Raw genomic sequence first — 22,986 nt, 5'->3', positions numbered from 1 at the left:
TCAAGAACAGAGATGGCCTATAAAGGGCCACAGAGTTGGTGGGTAAACGCTGAAAAGGCCAAAGTGGATCATGCTTTATATATATATATATATATATATATATATGCAGCCTCTTGTGCAAATGGAAAAACAAATCAAAACAAACAAATCAAAACAAAATCAAGCGAAAAGTTATTTATTTTTGTCAAACATATGGTAAATGTAAGTTATAGTAATTACATTTTTTTTTCTGTCTTTGCTAAAAAAAAAAAGGAACATTTAAAACCCCTTTTAAATTGAGTTAGTGATGGTATAATGTGCCAGCTGACGCAGAAGAGACAGCAGGCCTTGGTAGATTTCACGTCCAGCCAAGCTCACTGCTACGGTCATCAAAGCGGCTTCACAAATGGCTTATAATCAGAATGAAATATATAAAGTCGGTTGTCAGGGTTCATGTTGTCACGTATGTGTTTAAAAAAAAAAAGAGCTCGCTGTGATATTGTTTAAAAGGCCCGAGGCTTTTTTTTTTTAACTTCAAAATGCATCGTTTCATGTCATATTATGAACTATTTACTGGTTAAACTTGAAGAACGCAAAGCAGAAATTCACTTCTTTTTTTTTTTATTTAAAGCGTTTTAACTTTCAGCTGATGGGCGTAAAGGAGCGTTCAGCTGTCCGCCTGAGGGGCCGCGCATGAACGACCCTTCTGTCAGTTTCTCTGAGGCCTGAGCTTACACCGCTTCAACAGCAACAGCAGCTCCACAGCTAATGCAAACAGCATTATTGGACGTTAATTAGCACAAGTGAGACGTGTTCCTCCCTCTCTCAGCTCCCGTTATATAAAAAAAATAAACAAATAAATAAGTCCTCTCCTCTCAAACTGCGCCACACGCGCACATAACTGCGGCGTTTCTTATTGCTTCGGAATAAAATCTGCCGGTGCAATTAGTCTGTCACACATCGCCATTAGAAGTCTATTAAAACATCAAGTCATTATTTGAGCATCCCCGGGCAGGAGGGAGGCGGGGGGAATTAGAAGAAAACTATCTGTGCCGCACGGGTCCCATTTGGATTAATGGGGAAATATGTAAAACATTTCGTTTTAATTTTCCTCTCACGGTGTTTTGCATACGAGCCTTTTCTCTCTCTCCTTCCCTCCGCTGAAGCGCTCATTATTTATGAAAGCAATCTCGACCGGCACATTACCGGGCTATGAAACGCAGCTCGCTGCCTAATTGATTCCCCGTCACATTTTTTTTTTTCCTGTGAGCTTCTAATCGTGTTAATTGTAATTTAATCTCTCAGGGAATACCGGAGACATGTATTTAAATAAGACTGCCGAGCGAAGACGTGAATTTGTATTACTGTTAATATTATTATCATCATCGCGTTATTATATAATAGAAATGTCACGCAGAATTACGCAGCAGAGTCAGACTAGGATAAATTCCTGTAATCTACAGAGATGTTGGGGTGAAAAACAGGGGAAGAGGTTTCTACTGCATTTCTTAAAAAAAAAAAAAACATATAAACCTGTCCAAATCATTTGCTCCTTTATCCTCATGAGGAGCTTGCTTTGTCCCTGAATGATGCCGTGTTGCAGTCCCCCCACCCTCTTCTGCTCTGAGGTCTTCCTTCCTGTCAGTGGGTGGGGGGCACCTGTTGGAGCAGAGCAGCTTGCAGAGTCAAGTTGTCCCGTCAAACTGGGCTCCTGCAAAACTAAAGTCACTCTGTTACGCTCTGGTGGGCTTGCAGCGTGGAGCATTCACAGCCATGTGAGGCTAAATGGCTTTCTGAGGGCCTTTCATGCACCTCCACAGCACTCTGAATAGGGGCTGTGAGAAAGCTGCTTTACTGTAGAAAATAATGTTTTAATTGCCTTAGAAATTCACCTGAATGCGGCAACATAAAGCCAAAGTTGCTCTCGCTAAGTAGGACATTTTTAATTCGACACTTATTGCACCTCAGGTGGTTCTACAGATTCAGTACGGTAAACAGGATTTGAATAGGAAAAGACAGTGATGGCAGCTAAAACAAACAAACAAACAAACAAACAAACAAAAACGGTTGTTGGGTGTACCCAGATTTTTTTTCTGTCCTGGATTCTGTTTCAGAGCTGTAACATAAACTGGATCAGAGCATTGTAAGTGGAGACAGCTGTCTGAACGGTTGCACTTCAAATTATTGCAGTTATTTTTTTGGAGAATTTTCTAAATATAACCAACATACAATACACAAAAAGAATTAAAGTCAACAACTTTCCTAAAAAAAAAAAACCCCAAAAGACATATTTAACTATTTAATATCAAAATAATGAATCGATATGTCTTGTTATTTACGGTAAACATCTTGGGCTAGCAGAAATGTGTGTTAAGGTCGACTGGACATTCTGGGTTCATCACAACATCATCAGTGAAATCTTAAGCCGGAGCAACAAAAAGAAGAAAAAAAATTAACAAATAAATATAAGTAGTCATTTCTGAAAAATAAAATGACTGAATAATAGAAATATAGACAAAATTAACATATAACTTTAAATGGTAACAAACTAACCGTTTAAAAATTCAGTACTTTTTCTGACTCTTTATGAACTTGGTTCACATGTTTGTGTTTCATACATCTCACCTATTCTTTTTTTTTTATTACTTGATCCCAGCGATCAAGTTAACGTATTAATTGTATAACTTGCTTGACCTAAAACTACAAGCATATTTGGATTGAACATTTTTAACTGGAGCGATTTTTCTTTTTTTTTTTTATGCACATGTACGAAAGTTTCACAAGCAAGAGGAAAACATTTCAAAGTTGAGCAAAGATTAGAGAAAAAATATGGCAACAATCTGCATTCTAAGCAATCAAGGCAAACTTATATGTTAACTGTTTTAGAGTTTACACATTTGATAACATCACAGAAAGTCCAAAAACGGCTTCAAATATGACATTTCAATCAAACAAAACATTTTTCTTTTCATTAGAGTTTGAAAACAAGCTCAATATGTTCATATGGCAGCAAAGAGGGAACCAGTTTCGAGTCACCGATGTGGCCGATTGCCAGTGCGACGGCTTACTGTCGGGGTCTTTGGATGGACGCAGGAGCCGTTTCTGTCTCTTTCTCTCTTTTTTTTTTTTTTTTTTTCTGGACGGGACTGGCATGGACACTGGGTCTGTCCCAGACACAATACATCATACAGTAAAGGGAAAGAAACATGAAAACAAAAAGAGAGCGAGAGAGAGAGAGAGAGAGCGAGAGAGAGAGAGAGAGCGAGCGCGGATGAGGTGGGGTAGAGGTGGTATGGCGCCTTTCATTACCATGGTCACCAATGGCACTATTAACCATTCGACACCCCCTCAATTATCCTCCCATCCGCAGTCAGAGAGACAAAGCCTCGGTCCTGGTCTGCTGGAGCAACATGGCCACTAATCTGTCTCTCCTCGAACATCACACCCACTTCACAGCCTCTGCGAGTCAGACAAGTGTTCCACAAAGACCCCTTTTGTGCTTTCATTTGTGACTTCTTCACTCCGCTCATTAAGGAGTTCATTTTTCATGTTCCGCTGAAGCTATTTTCGACGAACGCCGCTGTAAGTGCACGTCGCCACCAATGCAGAAAATGAGTGAAAATGTTGCTGCGCACAATTTACCTTGTAGTCAAAAATAAAAACCCAAACAAAATCGAGTTTCTTCTTTAGCTTTTATGACGCAAAAACGTGAGGATGTTCGTCTGAAGGCAGGCGGAGGAACCCGAGTGGAGCTACGAGGCCCGAGGAATGGACCCACCACAACAGACTGGTGTTGTTTGTTTACCCTTTGCCCCCCCTCCCCTGCCCTCCCCCTGCCAGGACGTGCTGATGGGAGAGCATTCATCACGACTTTTGAAGCGACGGAGGGTGCGGGCGCGCAGGCTGCACGGTGACATGATGGTGAACACGCACTGCTCACACTACTCACACACACACCACAGCAAATTCAAGTAAGATTCTGATAATAGCTACATATTCTCGTCATAACACAAATATAAATCATGTTTTCCACTGTAATCTTGCACAAGGGGGGTAGTTTGCAAAGTTTTCGAAGTGCTCATTTTGTCTGTGAGATTTCCAGTCTCCTCTGTCCTGCTTCAGACCATGCGGCCCTCCCGATTATTTCTTGGACACCGCCGCAGCGAGGGTCAGGATGTTCTGAGCCTGCTTCAGCGAGGGCAAGTCAATCATGCTGCCGCGGAAGGTGAACGCACCCTGAGGAGAAACACAAACGTTGCACGTTTCATACATATAATCAGTTGCAGCAGGTCAAAATTCTGTCAATGTTTTGGGAGTTAGTATATTGGCATGGTTTTGTTTTGTTTTTTTCTCAGACATGAAACTGGACAGACAAAGAAAGAGTAAGAAATAAATAAAATACACACAGAAACACGCGAAGGGCTCGACTGAGGGAAGGGCTAAGATACGAATCCCTTCGGGCGCTGCCCTGGCAGGGAGACAGAGGTGGCAAGCAGATTGTGTATTACCTCAGCAGACAGCCCACAGAGCTCGGCACACAGGCTCCAACCATGCACTAAATTAGGGACAATAATATTGTACACTTAATTGGCCCAACTCCCCTCCCCTCACTGTCCTGAGAGTCACCCGGGGGTGTACAGTACGCAGCCTGAGCCATGGAGGTGCGCGCACAAAGGATCAGTGTGAGCGTCGGAGCAGAGAAACAGCCGTGTCATCGCAGCGTACGGGCAGCAGAGAGACGCTGACCAGTTACAGATGGGTCCTGTAATAGCTGCTCTTTTATAATACAAACAACCAGGCAGGAGCCAGTGTTAGATATGGCATCACACTCTGAAGTAAAAACACTGCAGTTTCATTACATTGGGCTATTTATGCAAAATAAAAGAAAGAAAGAAAAAAAAGGAATACATGTAGCATTAATCTTTTATACTAGTTTTTATTCATACACAAAGAACAATTATCCCTGCTGTTGTTGTTACAGTAAAAATAATTACATGGAACATTTGGATATTGTTATTTTGAATTAGACGCACAGACCTAAAAAACAGCATGAGCACAAACTAATTTTACTAGTAGTTTCCAACCTTTTAGTTATTTTCTCATTTTAAATTAGCACCTATAATATTGCCTTGTTAATTAGTCAGGCTATCTGCTCAGGGAGAGCATGCAGTTGACTTTTTCACATATACATGGCCTCCCAACTGTAGTTTTAATTGTATGTTGCCAAAGTGTTTGGGTTTTTTTTTTATATACAAAATGTTCTCTCTAAAAATGCAAATATGCATTTCTTGACAGGAGTGACGGCAGAGATGCCATTCATTTCAAAACACGTCTGGTTTTATCGAGACCAGAAATGTTTGAAAATAATGAAGTTCAGCTTTTTTATGAGAGAGGGGAGGGTATAGATGATGAGCAGTGCGTAGAAATAAGTAGGGGAGGGGGGGAGCTCTGCATTACTTTATGTTTCATACAGTCAAATAAAACAGTTCTGATCATGTCAGGGCTTCATGACTTTAATCTGTGGGAACTGTGCAATGTAAAATGGTAAGAGTTTTGATCATCAACTTTTTGAATCTCCATCAGTAACAACCCCCATGCCTAAACACAATAAATAATATTAAAATCATTTCAGTGAAATGATTCATGATTCTACACCTATTATTACCTTTCCTTCTTTCTGATGCTGGTCAAAAGCAGCAATGAGCTCCTCGGCCCACTGGACCCTGTCTTGACTCGGGGAGAACTCCTCCTGCACAGCCTGGATCTGCCCGGGGTGAATGACCTGCTTACCTGCAAAGAGACACACACACACACACTGGAACATTTAGCTCTCTTAGTCGAAGCTGCATGTTTTTTTTTTTCCCAGCATAATGCCGGTAATTTTTGCCCTTTCAGCATTTCATTTTGTTACGTTTTTCTTTCTTTCTTTTTTTTTTTTCCAAAAAAAAAAAAAAGGGAGCAATCTTCCTGGGGACGTTTCATACCCACCATGCATCAATTGGTACCTGCTTTAACAACTGTCATTCTCTCTCTTCTGCTCATTCATGCAGTTTTATGACTTTGATCAACATCATTTAATAGCAGGTGATCCCTCAGGTATTTTGTTTCGATTAAAGGTAGAGCTGGATTGTGTGCCAAACACAGGTCACAATATCAATTTGTGCAACACTGCAGCAGCAAAGGATTGCTTATTTGGAAAAAAAAAAAGTAGGATGTGTTAATAAGTATGCGTGTAAATAATGCATTTGGAAATATTTTTAGTGCCCTCCTTTGCTGATACTCGACGTCTATTTTTAGCGGCTGAGATTCTAAAGCTTTAAAGTGGTGGGTACATTGTGATGAAGACGAAGCATTTTAGTGCACCGGTAATCAGAGGTCATGTTTCAAGACTCAAGTGGGCCACATGTGATGGAAATATCACAGGGTGTATTAACACAATGGATGACATGATTATTCATCTGCTTTTTGTGTCAAAAGAACTTATCTACCAATGCAAACGAAGCAAAATAAAATAGCTGAGTTCAAAACGGTTTGTCTACTGGCACAAATTCAAAGCAGAACTGGACAAAATGGAAATGAGAGAGAGAAATATCCTGGTGTGAATTGACCCAGAGTATTTCAAAATCAATGATCTGAAATATATACCCGTTTTCCTACAAAAAAAAATATAGCAATATTTTTGTTTTGGCCCAAATTATTACTTTTTACTTTATAGCAAACACAACAATGTGCAGCTATAGATCAAAAAAGAGAAAGTAGGTTGGGGAAATCAGTTTAGAGCTTCTATGCAAGAGATGCATTATGAACAGGAAGATAAAAAGGTAATAAGAGAGGAGGAGATGGAAATACACAACTGACTTGTCTCTGACAGCATGTCCAAACAGACTGGGGTGAAACAGATGGGAATGAAAACACAACTACAGCAAAAGAAAAGTCTGCCTCTAAAAAGCTGAAACTGAAGACTAACAAGGAGTTATATCTCTATTGGTCACAATCTCACACACAGACACAGCCATCTTCTCCGTTAAATGTGGGCGAAGGCTGCGGATATAATCCCGTGTACACTTGCAGATCAAACTTGTAGTGATAAAGTTGAGGGTTATGAACATGTCTGGCGAGAGCGGCGGCTCAGCGGCAGCCAGCGGGAACCCGACACTTTAGGGCTTAGCTCTGTCGCCAGCAACAAATCCTTCAAGGTGGCAGTGCAGGCGGGCTGCACGAGCGAGTAGGGTTAAAAAAAAAAAGGAAAAAGAAAAGAAAATCACAGAGGAGAGGGAAGGGGGAGATGGGGGGTAGGAGAGAACCCAGTTGCTTCATCAAGCTCTGCCCACCCTACGTTAGCCCATGAAGAAAAGATCTGGCAAAGATCACATTAACTCTGAGGTGCTTGGTTTGCATTTTCACGTCATACTAAACATAGTACAAAAGCTGGTGTGACCATAAATGTAAGAAAGCATTTTAATTGAGAAAGCATGCTATATTACAATAGAATAATTGCAATGCTTTTGTTTTCATATTTTTAAGCTATTTTTTCAGAAAACAGACAAAAACAAGAACTTGGCTGGGGGTAGCCAACCTATAAGATGGACAGATTTATGTCTCAGACCTAAAAAGCTTGAAGTATTATTTCCATATGACCATATTTTGTAGAAAATATGGTCATATTTTACCACAAAAAAGTGCATCTTTCTGTCAGCCCATCTGTGTGTGCGCGTGTGTGTGTGTGTGTATTTGTGTGTGCAGCTGTTTAGGACAACAAGAGAACGATGGTTCCAACAGGGCGGGCTGGGTGACTCAGGTGCCCTTAGTTACAATCCATTGGTTCTCCTAAAATGCATCATTCACGCCCTGCAGCCAATCCCGGGCTGCCGTGTGGGGTTGGCACCTTATTGGAGGACGGCTATTTAGCAAAGTGCTCTCAGGCGAGTGATGGACAGGGTCCTGGGGACTGAAGTGAAATGTGGTCCCTGAGAGCAGAGGAAATGTTTTTCTATCTCTAAAAAAAAAAAAAACTGCAAACCAACAGCTCAGACTATATAAAATAAGAAGTTAATAAAATATTTAACTACACTATTATGAAAGATGATATTGCATTATCTTCTGATGTGCACATCAGTTCAAAACAATTCTGTCCTAAGCTCCCCAGTACGGAGCACTGGTGCTCTGTACTCTGCGCTTAATGGGTGCTGCTCCCAGCTTAGGTTGTGCCAAGGTCAATTACTGCACAGGTAGAGCTTCTGGCAGCGCCGTATTATTGCTTAAGCACACATGGGCCAGTAATAGCTACTAACCAAGATTATACCGAGTGCCCACGGCTCGCACGGCACTAATCCACTGCTTTAAATGCTTCTGCTCCCTTTCAAACCGAACCATTTATTTCATCAACCAGCTGTTTCCCCCTCCCCAGCTTTGCAGACCTCATGCGCCGAGAGATAAACTGCAAATCTGTCAGGCCCAAACAAATACAAACAATTAACAAAAAGGGCTTTTTGTTAAGCTTTGTCTATTCTCTGCCTAAGCTTGAGGAATCGTGTGCCGAGTGTAGCTCTTAAGATGCAGAAATAGGATAGACAACAAAACACACGCACACACATCCGTGCAACACACGGTAGGGCGGAAGTGGCAAACAAGGTCACCTGGGTGAGTTTCAGAGGGAAGCAGCAAGAAGTGCAACCTACACACTGACATAACATGATGTGCAGGTATTTTGTGTGCTTCGATACGTGCCCCGTGAAGAGCAGGTCATTGATTCAATGTCTCTTCTTTGCCATTTTTTTTCCCCTTTCATGGCAACTAATGCCTTGAGGAACTCTCACTGCTGTAGAAACCATGAGATTCAGCTACTTAGGTCCCCACTTCCAAATGGAGATATATTTAATTTTGACTTCTTGATGGATAAAATAACTAAATGAGATTAAAATAACAAAGTTAGAAAACGTGGCGAGAATTGCTATGAAACACATTCATGAAAAAAAGAAAAAAAAAACCTTCAAACCTTTTCTTAAATAACTTGTTAGAAACAGCAAAGCCTATTGATCTGCCAATACCAGTCAGAATTTTGTATATGATCCAACTATGTAGGTACATATTTGACATTTTAACTAGCGATGGTGGGGCAGTGCTTTCCACTGAATGGACACAAAACTGGGATAAAGGAAATTTGTTAAGCGTGCAACTGAAAATGTCGACATTTTATGAGAGCTATTGCTGCCCCCCAAGGATATACCGCTCTGGACAGAGAGCCACGGGATCAAAAACCGGCACTGACTAGAACACAGACTCCTTGGGATGCAGTTGTCTAAATTATTAATATTTACCGAGAGTGGAAGCAGACTCTAAATTGATCAGTTGTGAAGCACAGATAGATATCATTTCATGCCAATGCCGTCGTTACAAAAGAACAAATCTAAATAGTGGGACATCTTGAGTGCTTTTAGCAGATGAGACCTTTGTAATGTTCTCCCACAGGGAGGATGCAGAAACGATACGGCACACAATTAATACAACAAAAACCGATAACGGGAAGCGAGCGCAGTTATCAAAGGAGCACCTGGAGGATATTAGTCATGATTACAGTCAGAGAAAGAGGCAGAGATGTTACCGGTGAAACCCATGAGAGCTCCCTCCTGGGCCTGTAGCCTCAGTCCCTCCACATCTTTATAGTCGATGTAAACCAGGTCGATGGCCTGCAGCCCAAAAGCCTTGGTGGTCACCACCACCTTCTGCCTCGCGTAGAGCAGCTCTCTGGCATCCTTAGTCCGCGTGGCACCTGAGGAGGGCCGGGAGGCAAAGGCAAGAATGCTGAGGCAGAGGAGTGAGAGGTAATAAATAACACATACAGTGGCTCTACACTTAGAAGGAGGCTCTTCAAATCACCCAACAGGAGGGATAAACATTGAAATATACAGATTTTCATACAAATCCTTTACTTATCTTTCAAAATGTTCACATTTTGTTTGATTACAACAAACATTCAGTTCTTTTTTGTAAGGGAATTATGTGATGGATCGAAACAAAGCGTTCGTTTTAAAGTGAAAGGAAAACGATGCATGCCTTTTCACCACTATAAATCTGAAAAGTGCGGCGTGCAATTGTATTCAGCCGCCACGAGTCAACATGTACAAGAACCGCATTTTCACAGAAGAAAACAGCAAGTGCTTAGAAGTACATCTCAACAGGGGTTAGTTGTTTAGAGGCGGATCGTTTTCGCCCTTTTCTCCTTTGCAAAATAGCGTAAGCGTAGCACTCTGAGTTCATTTTCAAGTCCCGCCAAATATTCCCCAGTTTAATTCAGGTCTAGACTTTGACTGGACCATTTTAACAAGCCATTGTTTTCATCTGGAGGCGAGCCTTCAGCTTCAGTCTCAAGTTCTCCGCAGCTGCTAACAGGTTTGTTTCTGTATTGAACTCCATCTTCCGTTTATACTCTGACCAACTTTCCTGCTTCTTTTGAAGAAAAGCATCTCACAGCATGATGCTGCCACTACCACGTATCTATCAGCTTTGTGTGTGTTTAGTGATGTTACGTCTTGGTTTTCCGTTTTATAAATGAAAAGGCCTGTTTAGTTCACGGCTAATAGTTTTCCTGTAACCAGGGAACAAGGCCATCGTGGCTGCTCCTCTGATTAATGATCTCCTTACCCTGCCTGTCAGCTTAGGTGAAAGGTGATGTCTTAGTCTGTTTGTTTAATAATCTAACCCTGTCTGAAACTTCTCCGCAGTATTGTCCCAGCGGCATCTGGCGCACTCCTCGGTCATCATGATGCTGATTATCCACTAATGCTACGTGACAAACTGCTGAGGCCTTCGCAGAACAGCTGGATTTACACAGAGACTAAACTGAACACACGTGGGCTTTGTGAACTAGCGAAGCGATTCCTGAAGACAAATGACTGCACCAGATATTATTTAGCTGTATGCATATGCACACCACACTTGCCACTACTCCGCATCGCCCAGTCGGTTTCAAATCCAAACAAAAAATATGTTGTTTGTTGTTTTAAAGTCAAAAATGTGGAAAGGTTTAAGTGACTTGAATATTCTTGCAAAGCACTGCACAAAAAGTAATAGTGTGAATATCTAATCAGCTGTTATTTAAGAGTGTGGAAATGTAAGCGCAGAGTGTGACCGACACCTATGCTGGCACAGAAGTCATCGGAGCCAAACACCACGCCGTCATGGTGGAGCCCGGCCCTGGGAGAGAGTTGGCGGATTTCCTCACACACGGCCTGACAGAGAACAAAATACAATCAGCATAACAGCAGCAGGAGCAGAGACATATTTTCGACGTCAAAAAACACAGAAACAACCACGAGCAAACAAAACAAAAATAATAAAATAATAATAATCTGTGAATTCATCGCATGGATTAGTTCTGTTTTATCAGGAAGAGATAGTCTTGAACTCTACAGTATTTTTGCAAAACTGCATCCCACCCCCACCCCCTTCCTCTGTTATCTCATGTTTCTTTTAAATTATATTTTGACTTGAAAGACAAAACTGCATTTGTGCACACATCTAACAGCACCAGTAGGGAAATATTAACCGTTTCATCCAGGAAATTGCTCGTTAATTTATTGTTTTTGGCCAGAAATCAGCTCGGGGTTTGCTAAAAGATTGGAACAAAACATAATTAAAAGCCACACAGGTGTTATAGATAAAAGCGCATTAGACTAGCAGCCGCAGTCACGACTGAAAGAACAAAAACCTGGACTGTCTGTAGTAAAGAGTGACATTTAGTCGGATGTTTTTCAGGCTTTTTTTTTTTTTTCTTTTTTTTCCCAGCTACAAATTAATACCGCCTCTAGCTGTGCTACAGCAAGTTTGTTACCTGGTGTTCAGTCTGGGCGAAAATAAAGGGTTTGCTCAAGAAAGCAGAAACAGGCAAACCCTCGTATCCCCCCCTCCCCTCCTAACCGCCAACAAAACACACATGCACAGGCACAAGCACAGGCACAAGCACAGGCACACACACACACACACGATCACAAACGCAGTCGGAGAATTATACTGAAGAATTGACAGATGAACCAAAAGAAGGACTGCCAGCTGGTTGCTCCCCAAATCTGCTCTCTTTACCCCTCCAAGAAGCTGAAGGTCATGCTGCACTGTTAGGGAAATCTGACTGACTCCAACTGAAATGTCCTGAAGAATTTTCTCACTATGAGGATATTAAATTAGCACTAATTAAACAATGTCAGGACGACTGAGGACGGAGGGCATTTTGAGAGGCGGTGGAGGAGCTTCAGATCCTGCTTCTTTCCGGATGTTGTCGAGTTCTCCTCACGCTGATGGGAGTCTTTAATCTAAAGCCAAAGAAAAAAAAAAAAAAAAAAAAAAAAAAAAAAAAATCTCTAACGTTTGCAGTTTTCCCTTTTATTCACTCGTACTCTACCTTAAAATTGAGCAGGCCCACAGCGGTTTCCACGAAGGTGACGAGGCGAACGGGTTCTGTCAGCGTCCGTCCTTTCAAGTTGTGCTGAAACCTGTCAACAAACTGAACACACGGGCAACGTCTCAGGCTCCGCTCATTAACAGCACCCACGGTTCTGTGTGACTGGGAGACAATAAAGCACTCAGCAATCGCAATAAATTAATTTACTTGCAGCGCTTTCAGCCAATCATGTTTACACAGTCCACAGAAGTGGGAAAATAGGTTTTTAGTGACACAAATACCTTCAACTCTGAGGGGGAAGAAAAACAAATATTTTCTCATTCCATTTTTTATGTAACCCGACACTCTTTTTAACATTTGGTTGAATTTGTCAGTGTACTTTTATCACTTCATTAGTATTTACAAATTATATTAACATCATAACACATTATAATGACAATAACCTTTATTTCACCAGACAAAAACCATTTTCATGATGGACCTGGTGACGTAGCAGCACCTTTTACAAGTATCAACATTTACATTCAATCAGAGAAATAGATTTGTTTAGTTTTAAAAGCACCAGGCACTAGAGTTTATCCAGGGGTAGCAGAATAAAGGGGGATGGACAGAAATGATACAAACAGCAAACAGGAGCCAAGAAATGGCACAAAGAGGTGCAATGGAAATGGGCCGAATGCAAATTCAACAAACAAGATCCAGCTACAAAACTGCGCACTGGATTTTAGTTAAGGGTAGCCAAGGAAAAGGGGCTGAATACAAATTTTGTAAACAACAAAAGCTAGACAAGAAACACTGCAATGGGTTTTAGTTGGGGGTGGATCAGGCAAGTGGGGAGGGGGCTCAATATGAATTGTACAAACAGCAAAAGCTAGCTAGGAAATTATGGAGTGGATTTTATTCATAGGTGGCAGAGGAAAAGGGGTTTGAATGCATAAAACATCATGACAACAACGTAATCATTTTCTTTCAATTGCACACCTTTGCAATGTTGAAAACTCTGTCACTTTAAATTTGGATGCGTTTTTCTGCGGTAACAACCGCAAAGGATTACAACAGTTTTCAAAAACGGCGGAGCGGGGTGGGGGGGGGGGGGGAATGTCTTCATACATTAAAATTCCTCGTTTGACGGAAATCCCGACACCTTTATTACCTGCGCCTTGGCAGTTTCAGTCCTTATTCAGAAACACATCTGTGGAGGCTCACGTGGCGCAGGGAGCAAGCACAGGAGAGCAGCAACAAAAGCGAAGAAATAAAATATTTTACATTAACACCAGGGTTCCCCCCTTCGTCTGAAGTGTTCTGCTCTACCTTCTTTCAGAGGTTCTCCTCCACTACAGCTTGTGCTCCCCTGAGAGAGCATGCAGACATGTAAATGCACCCACGCACACACGCACACACACACACACACACACAGAGAAGAAACAAAAGTGCAGGAAAAGGAAGAAGAAACAAGACTTGGGACGTCTTTGAGCGTGTTTTTACCACCGCATTATTCTGTTTTCCGCGTGCCTCCTCCGTGGCGGGGAACAGGGGAGAGCGCAGCAACAATCAGAGAGCGATGTGACACTTTGCCGAGGCCTTTATGCTGCACGACTGCTGCTAATATGCAAGCTCACCTAAAGTAGGGTTTTAAAACCCGAGTTTAATTCTTTGAAGACCAAAGCGTTCCGATTTTTTCCAACAGACCAGTTCACAGCTAGCCCTGGACTGCCAGTGGGGTTGCCCAAATTCCTAAATCTATCATCTGGAAACACACAAAAGCCCCCTCCGTCAGATATTTCCTTTCAAAGCCAGACAAAAAGGGGAAAAAAAAAAAAGACAGAAAGAAGAGAGAGAGCAAAAGCTCAGAGAAGAAATGTCTACCTCCGAGTTCCCCCTTCCTCTCCGTCTGCTCCTTCTTTAAGACATCAGAAATAAAAATAAATAAACGTATAAACATTACAAATAACCCCAGGTACATCATGACTATTTGTTCGAATGAGGAGCACAATAGCCCTCACACTCACAACTCTTGTTCTGAAAAGTGAAAGAGTGGACCTCCATTGAAGAGGTTCGGAAAAGAAAAAAAAAATAGAGGCAATTTTAATCATCTCTCCATTCAATCTCGGTTGGATAAATCATATCGGGGAGATTTGCATAAATACAAACCATCAAAGACTTTTCATCTTCAAAGAGGTTTTCAAGACCCAATAGGCTTTGTACTGTAATCATCTGAGGTCACAACCCTGTGGGAGCAAGGCTGCTATGGCAACATAAAAACTAACGCTGGGGGTTTTAGCATAATATGCCCCCCTCCCTCGCCAACACAGGAAGGGTTTTTTTTTGGGGGGGAGGTTGGGGTGGGAGTGGGGCTTGAGGGGATGGGGCGGGGGTCTGAGACGGAGTGTGAAAAGAGGGTGTAGATAAACCCATTTCTGTGACAGAGGAGACCCAGACTGATGTGGCCTCGTTGTCGGGGAATCCAACAGACGTCGCCGCTGGCCGGGCGAGCGGTTTGGATCCTACCGAGGGAGCCAGGTGATGGCTCCACGGGACAAAAAGAAGAAGAAGAAAAAAAACAGAACACTTCCATGATTACATGTTTCTGTCCTTCCTCAAAACTCTCCTCTTCAGCTATTATACACCTTAAGGGTCCGATTTACTAGCATAAGAGGCGCTATAGTGGCTGTTGTCACTCTGACACTCACAGCAACCATTAACTGTCGATGGCTATCAAAACTAAGACCCTTTACGGTGCCATTCAGGGCAGAATTGAAAAAAAAAAATAAATAAATAAAAGAATTGTTACAAGGGAAGAAATAACACCTCTCCTTGCCTTTGAGAGCCACGATGCAAACAAGCCCTCTGACAATTTTCGACTCGCAATCATGAAAAGAGAAGGAGGGAGAGACGGGCGCGAGAAAGGAGGCTATAGTGGGACAAGTTTCAATTAATTTTCTTCAAAAGGGGGCCAGATTAAATGTTTCCGGCCTGCTGAAGTGTTCATTTCACAGAGGGGAAGCAGAGAGAAGGGGATGAGGGGAGGGGACGGGAGGAGGAGTAGAAGAGGAGGAGGAGCGGGACAGGGCGCGATTCTTTTGGTCCCCGGTGCACACCAAATAGTGTGGTGGGCAAAGAATGCGCACGGCTCCGAATCTGTGTGAGAATTGTCCTCGAACAAAAGAGTGCGTGTGTGGAGGGGGGTTTACGCCTGTTACAGCCCAATAAGGCCTGTCAGTCACACAAGGGGCTGGAGGAGAGCAGAAAGGCCGGGCAAAAGAGTTCGGCACAAAGAGAAACAAGCAAGTCCATCTTTTAGCGACAAATCAGGCTGAAGGTTCCTGTGCCAATATCAATAAAAAAAAAAAAAAAAAAGGGGTGAAAAATAAACAAGTGACGGATTTACTGCCCTGCCTAACAAGAACGGAGAGAATCAGACACATGCTTACAACGCAAACACACACACACACACACACACACACACACACACACACACACACACACACAGAGGGAAAAGTCTGGGTAAGGGCACAGACGGAAAGAGCTGTGAGGGACCGAGGTGACATCAGATGAGCATGCATGACGGAGTCGAAGCCCAGTGCAGAACTTGTCTTCTGTCTCTGGAGCGTGCGTGCGCCCGCTGGTGCAGAAACGCACAAATAAATCACGACAGAAGCGCGGTAAGCTTAATAGCCAGTGTGTAGGTGGACTTGAATAAACGTACAATCAAGCGCATTAGTGTAACGAAAGTGGGGGGGGGGGGGGGATAGCAGGCAGTTATCTGCGTCATACAGCTTTTAATTAGCAAACAGGTTTTTTTTTTTGTTTTTTTTTAAATCTTCCAATAATAACAATAATAATTTTAAAAGGAAAAAATGCATGAGAAAAGTGTCTTTTTGAAGAGAATAAAAGTAGTGCAGGATGAAAAGCTGGAGCAGTGAATAAGCGAACACCTGTCAGCAATTATGCTGGGAAGAAAGAAAGGGCAGCAGGAAATAGACGTGTTCTAATTAAAACCACTAGTTAAAAACTTCCTGCGCCTGCCACTAGACCATGTATGCGTACATATTAGTGTGTGTATGTGGGTGTGTGCGGGGACGTTCGTGTGTTTGCAAAGGTTTCCGACCAGACCAGACCAGACACATGCCTTTCACAACAGATTTAACCGAAGCCTTTAAAAGGGCTATATTAGCCACTTAAGAAAAAAAAAAGTTGAACAGAACATTTGCCTGTAATAAAATCAAAAGCTCAAGTATTCAGAAGTTTGAAGCATATTTATTATCTTTGAACTATTGCCACGCAAATAATGAAAAAAAGAAAAGAACAAAAAAACTGACATTTGCAGTTTTTATTTTGTGGTAAGTGAAGCATATGGAGCTGATCAAAAAGGTCTACATTAATGATGTCCCTCCCTCCTGACCTTTGAGAGCTTGACATCCGTACAGCAGCCTTTTACGAAAACCCACAGGCACGGTCGATGACAAACGCCTCTTAACTACATGTATTTATGTTATTTCCAAAAAAACATTATTATTAAAAACCCTTTTAAAGGCGTCAGACAAGCTCTTGGATAACTGTATTCTTTTATGCAATTGCACCACAATATTTGATAATTACACCAAAATATTTGGAAAAATTCCAGCCTTCAATTTGTGTTACATTCATTTTGTATGATATATATATATATATATATATATATATCTTGTTTGGATATGATTTATTTTAGCAAAATTATCTGAGCCACAAATAGTAGCACCACCAAATGTTTCTATATAGCAAATGCATCTATGACATGTTTTCCATTTATACTTAATTTTCTTATGGTGACTCCAGTGTCTACATAGTAATCCATGACTTCCTGTTTTCATTGGATAAAAATATGACACGCTGTGTTCTTGTCACTCTTCAAAATGGAAAAGACAAGAGAACATGTCAAATACGGAGTACGAACAGACGTTTTTTTTTTTGTTTTTGTTTTTTTTTTTTTGCATAATTAGCATAAATATATAAATAAAAAGATTTTGGCAATAACAGTGATAAGCTCAAACTGATGATGCTTTCAAACCCAAAACATTTTAGTGTGGATGTGATTGTTACTTTCGCAGTTTGAAACATTTTGTCAGTTTCATGTGAGCATCAGTAAATGCTCTGCTTGTGTTTCAAAAAGAAAACGGAAATGCTGTGGATCTGAACTATTAATGCAGCTGCTGCACATACCTATTTTTGATAATGGATAAGTACAATTTTTAGAACAGTATTTGTTTTTGTGATGCTCTGACGTAAAGTTATAAATTTATAGAAAAAAAAACGACTGTGAGGAGAATAGAAAGGTTAAACAATCTTCAAAGTGACTTTAAGAACTGTTGTGGGGTGAGGGGGTCACAAAGTCTCCATAGCAACCACTCTTTTTAGGGAATCACATCTTTACCAGAGTTGCCAATAACTGGGAATGTGTTCCCTAGATGTAACAATTTACAGCACAGCCATGTTTCATGATAGTCAACGCATGTTTGTGTGTTAAACAGCATATAAAGCACTTGGCTACTCATGGAAGTGGAGTATCACTGGGCCCTTAACAAATTTAACCACACACTCTTGTTTTCATCAGTATAAAGAACTTCAATTACAGTATATTAAACTAAGACAGAAAAAAACTAGAGAAGCATTAATAACCTGGCTTGTAACCAGATCCAGATCATTTCTTTGCCTGATCAGCAGGTCAGAAGAGCCAAAATGCAACATTCTCTGAGAAGTAAATTGTACCTTATAAAGTGCTAAGTAGTTGTGATTAAAACTATTTTTAGTGTAGATGTGGCTCTCGAGTGAAGGAGCCTCAAAGTTAGCTACTTTCGTAACAGTAAGGTATTTATGATGAAGCACAAAAGTTGTTTGAAGAGTTTGTTGAAACATATCTACGGTTCTACCAGGCGGCGAGAGACAACAGGAAGGATAAATGGAGTACAGCAAAGTTCTGTTTAATCCCTATTAGCTCTAAACTTCAGCTCGTCCCGAAACACCCATTTGTAAATGTTGGAAACCTCAGAGTGGAGATCAACATTCTCTACGAAATCCACACGAAGGCTGTAATATTTACAATGTAGCTACGACCCAAAATATACTTCTAACCCAAACACAAAACCAAAGACGCACCAAATACCAATGAAAGTCTTGCTTTAAGTGTTTAAAGTATTTTTAGTTTATCTGATGGTGAAAAAAATAATAAAAATGTACATTATTGTTGAACACTGGAAAAATAAATAGACTTTGGACAGCTGGCTCTGAAGCTCACCCATTTGACTTCGTGAATGTCCTCCACTTTGGGCAGCATGATGGCTGGAGGAAGAACCTCTGCTTGAAGAACCACTTGTAGGTCAGCCTCAGCGAGGCCACTGGAAACCGAATTTACCCTCACACACTTCTCAGTCCGGCCCAAGTCCAGCTCCCCCAACATCTGAGCGATGGTCTCTCTGGCTTCAGCCTACCAAACAGAGACATACAAGACACACACACACACACACACACACACATCAATTATGATTATTTTAGGAACCTTTTGACTCTACTGCAGGTTGAAATTAACGCAAAATGTGTTCAATCATTTTAACTGTGTGAAGTTATCACCTTCACTGTGGACAAAATGAGGTTATTTTAATGATGGCTTGCGTATTTCAGCAGCCACTTAACATTCAAAACAATAATCATTTATATTCATCAAATTATAATTGAAAAACATGACAGGAAAGCAATCAAAGTCACATGTCCTTAATAGATATGTAGCTGTTTAAATTGCGTTGAGCACAAGCACAAAAATAATAATAAATGAGTGATCAAAGAGTTTATACATCAATTTGGCATAAATAATACATGATAAAGCATTTGAGAACACCCACTGTGAAAAAGAAAAAGTTTTTCTTTCCTTTTTACTACGTCTATACAGTCTGAAGAGTGGGCAACATGAGAAAATAAGCAGTCAGTTGATTGGCTGAACATTTCCATTTATCAATCAAAAGAGTTATTATTCTGGAAAGATTGGCTAAAATACATTTTGTACTTTCCTGATAAAAAAAAAAAAACTATGAACGTCAGAGAAACATTTTGTGAAATAATTGCTTATATCTGACTGTGTGAATAAATCTTATGACACTACAGCAAACATAGGTTTTAAATGAATAAAAATGTACTGCAATAAGTATACACTTTGAAATGTTAACGTCTAAATGTAAAATACATGCAGATCAAATGAGTCATGCATCTACAACACAGCAACATCCAACATTCAGTCTGGCTGTACCAAAATGAAGATTTTTGCATCAGTTGTCAAGACAACATGTAAACATATGCAAAATAAGCAACTGTATATTTCTAACTGATCGAAGCTGTTTTCAATATAAACTTCAGATCCTTTAGTCTCATAGTAGCTCTTAACCCTGACAGGAAATAATATTCTCTTGTCCATAAAAACAGATGTGTTTTGAAAAGAGTAGATCTGAAATTATCTCTCAAATGTACAGAAAATAAGATTCTGCTGAGAAGTTCACAAACACTGACCATCAGCATGAATCCCAGAATACCTGCGTCACCGTCCACAATGAGCTGTGGTTTTCCATCTCCAGGTTACAGAGAGAGTGCCGACCGAGAAAGAAGCACCTGCTCCAAATTCAACATTCGAACTTTCAAGCTCCAATTGTATATGCAGCTGCCAATATGGACAAACTAAATCCCATCTGGAGAACAGTTTTATGCTCAGATGAAGCAAATCACTTTAAGGTATGAGCTAAATACCATTTTGAAATATTAATGATTTGTAAAAAGCAGTGAGGAGGGTAGAAGTCAACGAGACACTGCTACACACTGCACAAGGTGGAGAGACTAATACAATATATTTTAACTTAAATTAAAAGGAATTTTGAGGAAAACTGAACACAGTCAAGGGTTGCAATCAGACAGTGACCACAAACATGCATCTTAAATGGTTCTAGAAGGAATGAACCGTGTTACCATAAATATTCTAGAGTTCAACCCAATTGAAGATTTTGAATCTTGCTTAAAAGTGTTAAAATTTAGATTGTGACTGGTTTCTCTGGAGCTTGCAGAGGGAAAATTAGTCAAATATAGGAGTGAATGTGTTAATTTGAGACTGTATGTATAATTATGACCCTGTGTGAATCTTAGAAAACCCACAACATGTTCTAAAATTCTACTTTGAAAGACAAAAAAAAGTGTTTCACCGCAGCTGCTAATAAATTTTGTATTTTAACTTTGGTCCGCCTCATATGTAGCATTAGCTTATAGTGACTCAGGGTTGGAGCCGTGTGGTGATTGGTGATCTTAATAATAAGTTAACGGCTGCATTACTCAATTCTAAGACTTTAGCTACTACTTCCATTCACTCTTAATGTGTTTCAAACAATTATTAAATGGGTCGTTAAAAGTAAACTGTTCTAGTAACACTTTCTCTCTTGCTCTCGATGAAGGCGGACACATTTTCCCTCTGCTCCCTCCCTGCCCTTGTCTGCCCTGCTTGCTCTGTTTTTGTCCTGTCTTCTATATTTTTGGAGCCTTTCCTTGTACATCATCCAGATCTACAAATTATGGATCTGGTCAACCGGTCTCTCAATGCAATGGATCAAATTTTCGACAAGAAGTCTGGGCACAGGAGAGCCCTCTTGTCCTGTGGGGACACACCTGGCGGGATTCACCCTGAATTTATTCATGATAACAGGATTTCTGCTATTTGTAGTTTGTGGATTCCTGGATTATCAACAAATTTGTGACGGACTTGGCCAAACTAGTGAACACTCAAACTGTTTGTGTGGACAGAGACTCTAAATCTCACTAACGACTTGGAATCGATCTAGGGGAAGTTGCTAGTTTCGGCTCAGTGGAACGACCAAACTAATTTGGATGATTGGGAACTGAGATGTATCGGAGAGACTTTAGGGAAGATTGAAATTTATAATCTTCCCGACCTAAGACATTTTGTTTCTGAATTGGCTTTCCCCATGTTGCTTTGGAAGGGCTGCATATCTCTAATCTCCTTGAAGATATGTAAACATAATGCTCCTTCCCACCTCACCCTCTCCTGTTTCCATGGAGTTGTGAAGCTGAGCACTCCCAAGGACATCATTCCTCGATAACAACACCTTTATCAGACTTTGCCAGGAGCCTCAGCCACCTGGCTTCATGGCCCTGTGACGTCACCACCTTCACTTGTGTCTTTGTTTTGCCCTTTGTTTTGTCTGAATGTTGCCATCTGCCCTAATTCCTTTGGTTTGTTATTTTGTTTGTATTTCCTTTTAACTCACGTAAAGCACTTTGAATTGCCTTGTTGTTGAAAATGTGCGATATAAATAAAATTACCTTACTAGAATTTTTGTTCTGAAGGGATTTTGACAGATACATTACTATAGTAAAATTTTACCCGCACAAGTAAAACATCTGCCTAAATGCTGCTGTAAATCCTTATTAGACAGCTAGTTGTCTAAGTCTCTCAAGCTACTGTTTTGAAACCGTTCACCTGACTTCTTCCTCCTCACTGAATGAATATCCATATAAAATTTCACCTCATTAATTCAGCCTGAACTACAGACTTGCCTTTATTAATTTCATCTTGTGCTGGCATTGTGTCATGCAGACTCAAGTTTCACATAACTCTTCAGCAACTTTTAGTTACGTTTTCTACTCACGTGAACTCGGTTGTCTTTTTCCATACAATTTTTGACATTTCTCAATTCTGCACATGAAAAGAAATATGGATATTTTGAGACAAAAGCCTGAATGCAACTGGAAAGAAAAGTTGCAAAACGGTATACACCTTTAAGGGTTTGTCGATTTTAAATGGAGGCAATGATTTAAAAATATATACTTATACATCTCATACTTATGTTTAAATCAAACGCAACATAATAATGTCTGAGGCTACCCAAAGAAACTGATAACTTGTGCATGTGTGGAGCTATTGCTCCACAAATGCAATATTTACTTATCATTGAGTGTGTGATATGACCCTTGACTGTTTACCCTTTTCCTTATTTGCAATACTTTTATCTGCTTTAGTGCCGTTTTTAAATCCCACTCTTGCATTTATCCATTTGCATCAACAAGGGTGGTTTCCCAGTTCTGTAAGAATGTTTTAATAATACCCATAAGCTGAGACTAAAATGCAAATATATATTAGGAAAAAAGACAAAATACCGGATGCAGTCTCATGTTGTTTTTCTGAGAGTCAAAACACCATGAGGGTGCAAAAAAAAAAATGAAAGGAAGCCTACACACCCAATTTCTATCATCAACCAAGTGGCACAAGCAGCTTTACTCAAACCAGATGCTGCAGCTGCAGGAATTAAGAGAAAACATTATGGAGTGGAGAGAAAAAGTCCAGCTATGGGAGAGGAAAGAGCTTCTGTGGGAAAAATGTGGTCTGAGTTAAGCAGTTTGAGGAAACAGTGGCTTGAAAGTTGTCAGCTCACATTAGAGACTATACTCTGATATTTCTGCATTATATACATGTCTGCATAAATACAATACATCACATATATATATATATATATATATATATATATATATATATATATATATATATATATATATATATATATATATATAATATAGAGAGAATATTTTCTTGTGTT

The 22,986-nt window shown here is 40.5% G+C and overlaps 1 protein-coding gene across 1 annotated transcript in view; it reads right to left on the bottom strand.

Annotated features, from left to right (window-relative positions):
* Positions 1-591: 591 nt before the first annotated feature.
* Positions 592-22,986, bottom strand: part of LOC106935676 (citrate lyase subunit beta-like protein, mitochondrial) — a 42,069-nt gene continuing 19,674 nt past the window's right edge. Inside the window, exons 2-7 of the mRNA XM_015016254.1 lie at positions 18,645-18,833; positions 12,374-12,475; positions 11,114-11,207; positions 9,581-9,748; positions 5,645-5,769; positions 592-4,215 (exon numbers count right to left, since the gene is read on the bottom strand). Coding sequence (XP_014871740.1) covers positions 4,120-4,215; positions 5,645-5,769; positions 9,581-9,748; positions 11,114-11,207; positions 12,374-12,475; positions 18,645-18,833 — 774 coding nt within the window. The 3' untranslated portion in view covers positions 592-4,119. The remainder of the gene's footprint in view (positions 4,216-5,644; positions 5,770-9,580; positions 9,749-11,113; positions 11,208-12,373; positions 12,476-18,644; positions 18,834-22,986) is intronic.

The sequence above is a fragment of the Poecilia latipinna genome, unplaced genomic scaffold, assembly GCF_001443285.1.
Source record: "Poecilia latipinna isolate Pla-1442-1.1 unplaced genomic scaffold, P_latipinna-1.0 Scaffold1999, whole genome shotgun sequence".
Classification (NCBI taxonomy): domain Eukaryota; kingdom Metazoa; phylum Chordata; class Actinopteri; order Cyprinodontiformes; family Poeciliidae; genus Poecilia; species Poecilia latipinna.
Note: the sequence above shows the minus strand (reverse complement) of the source record. Positions and strands in the feature narration are given on the sequence as shown.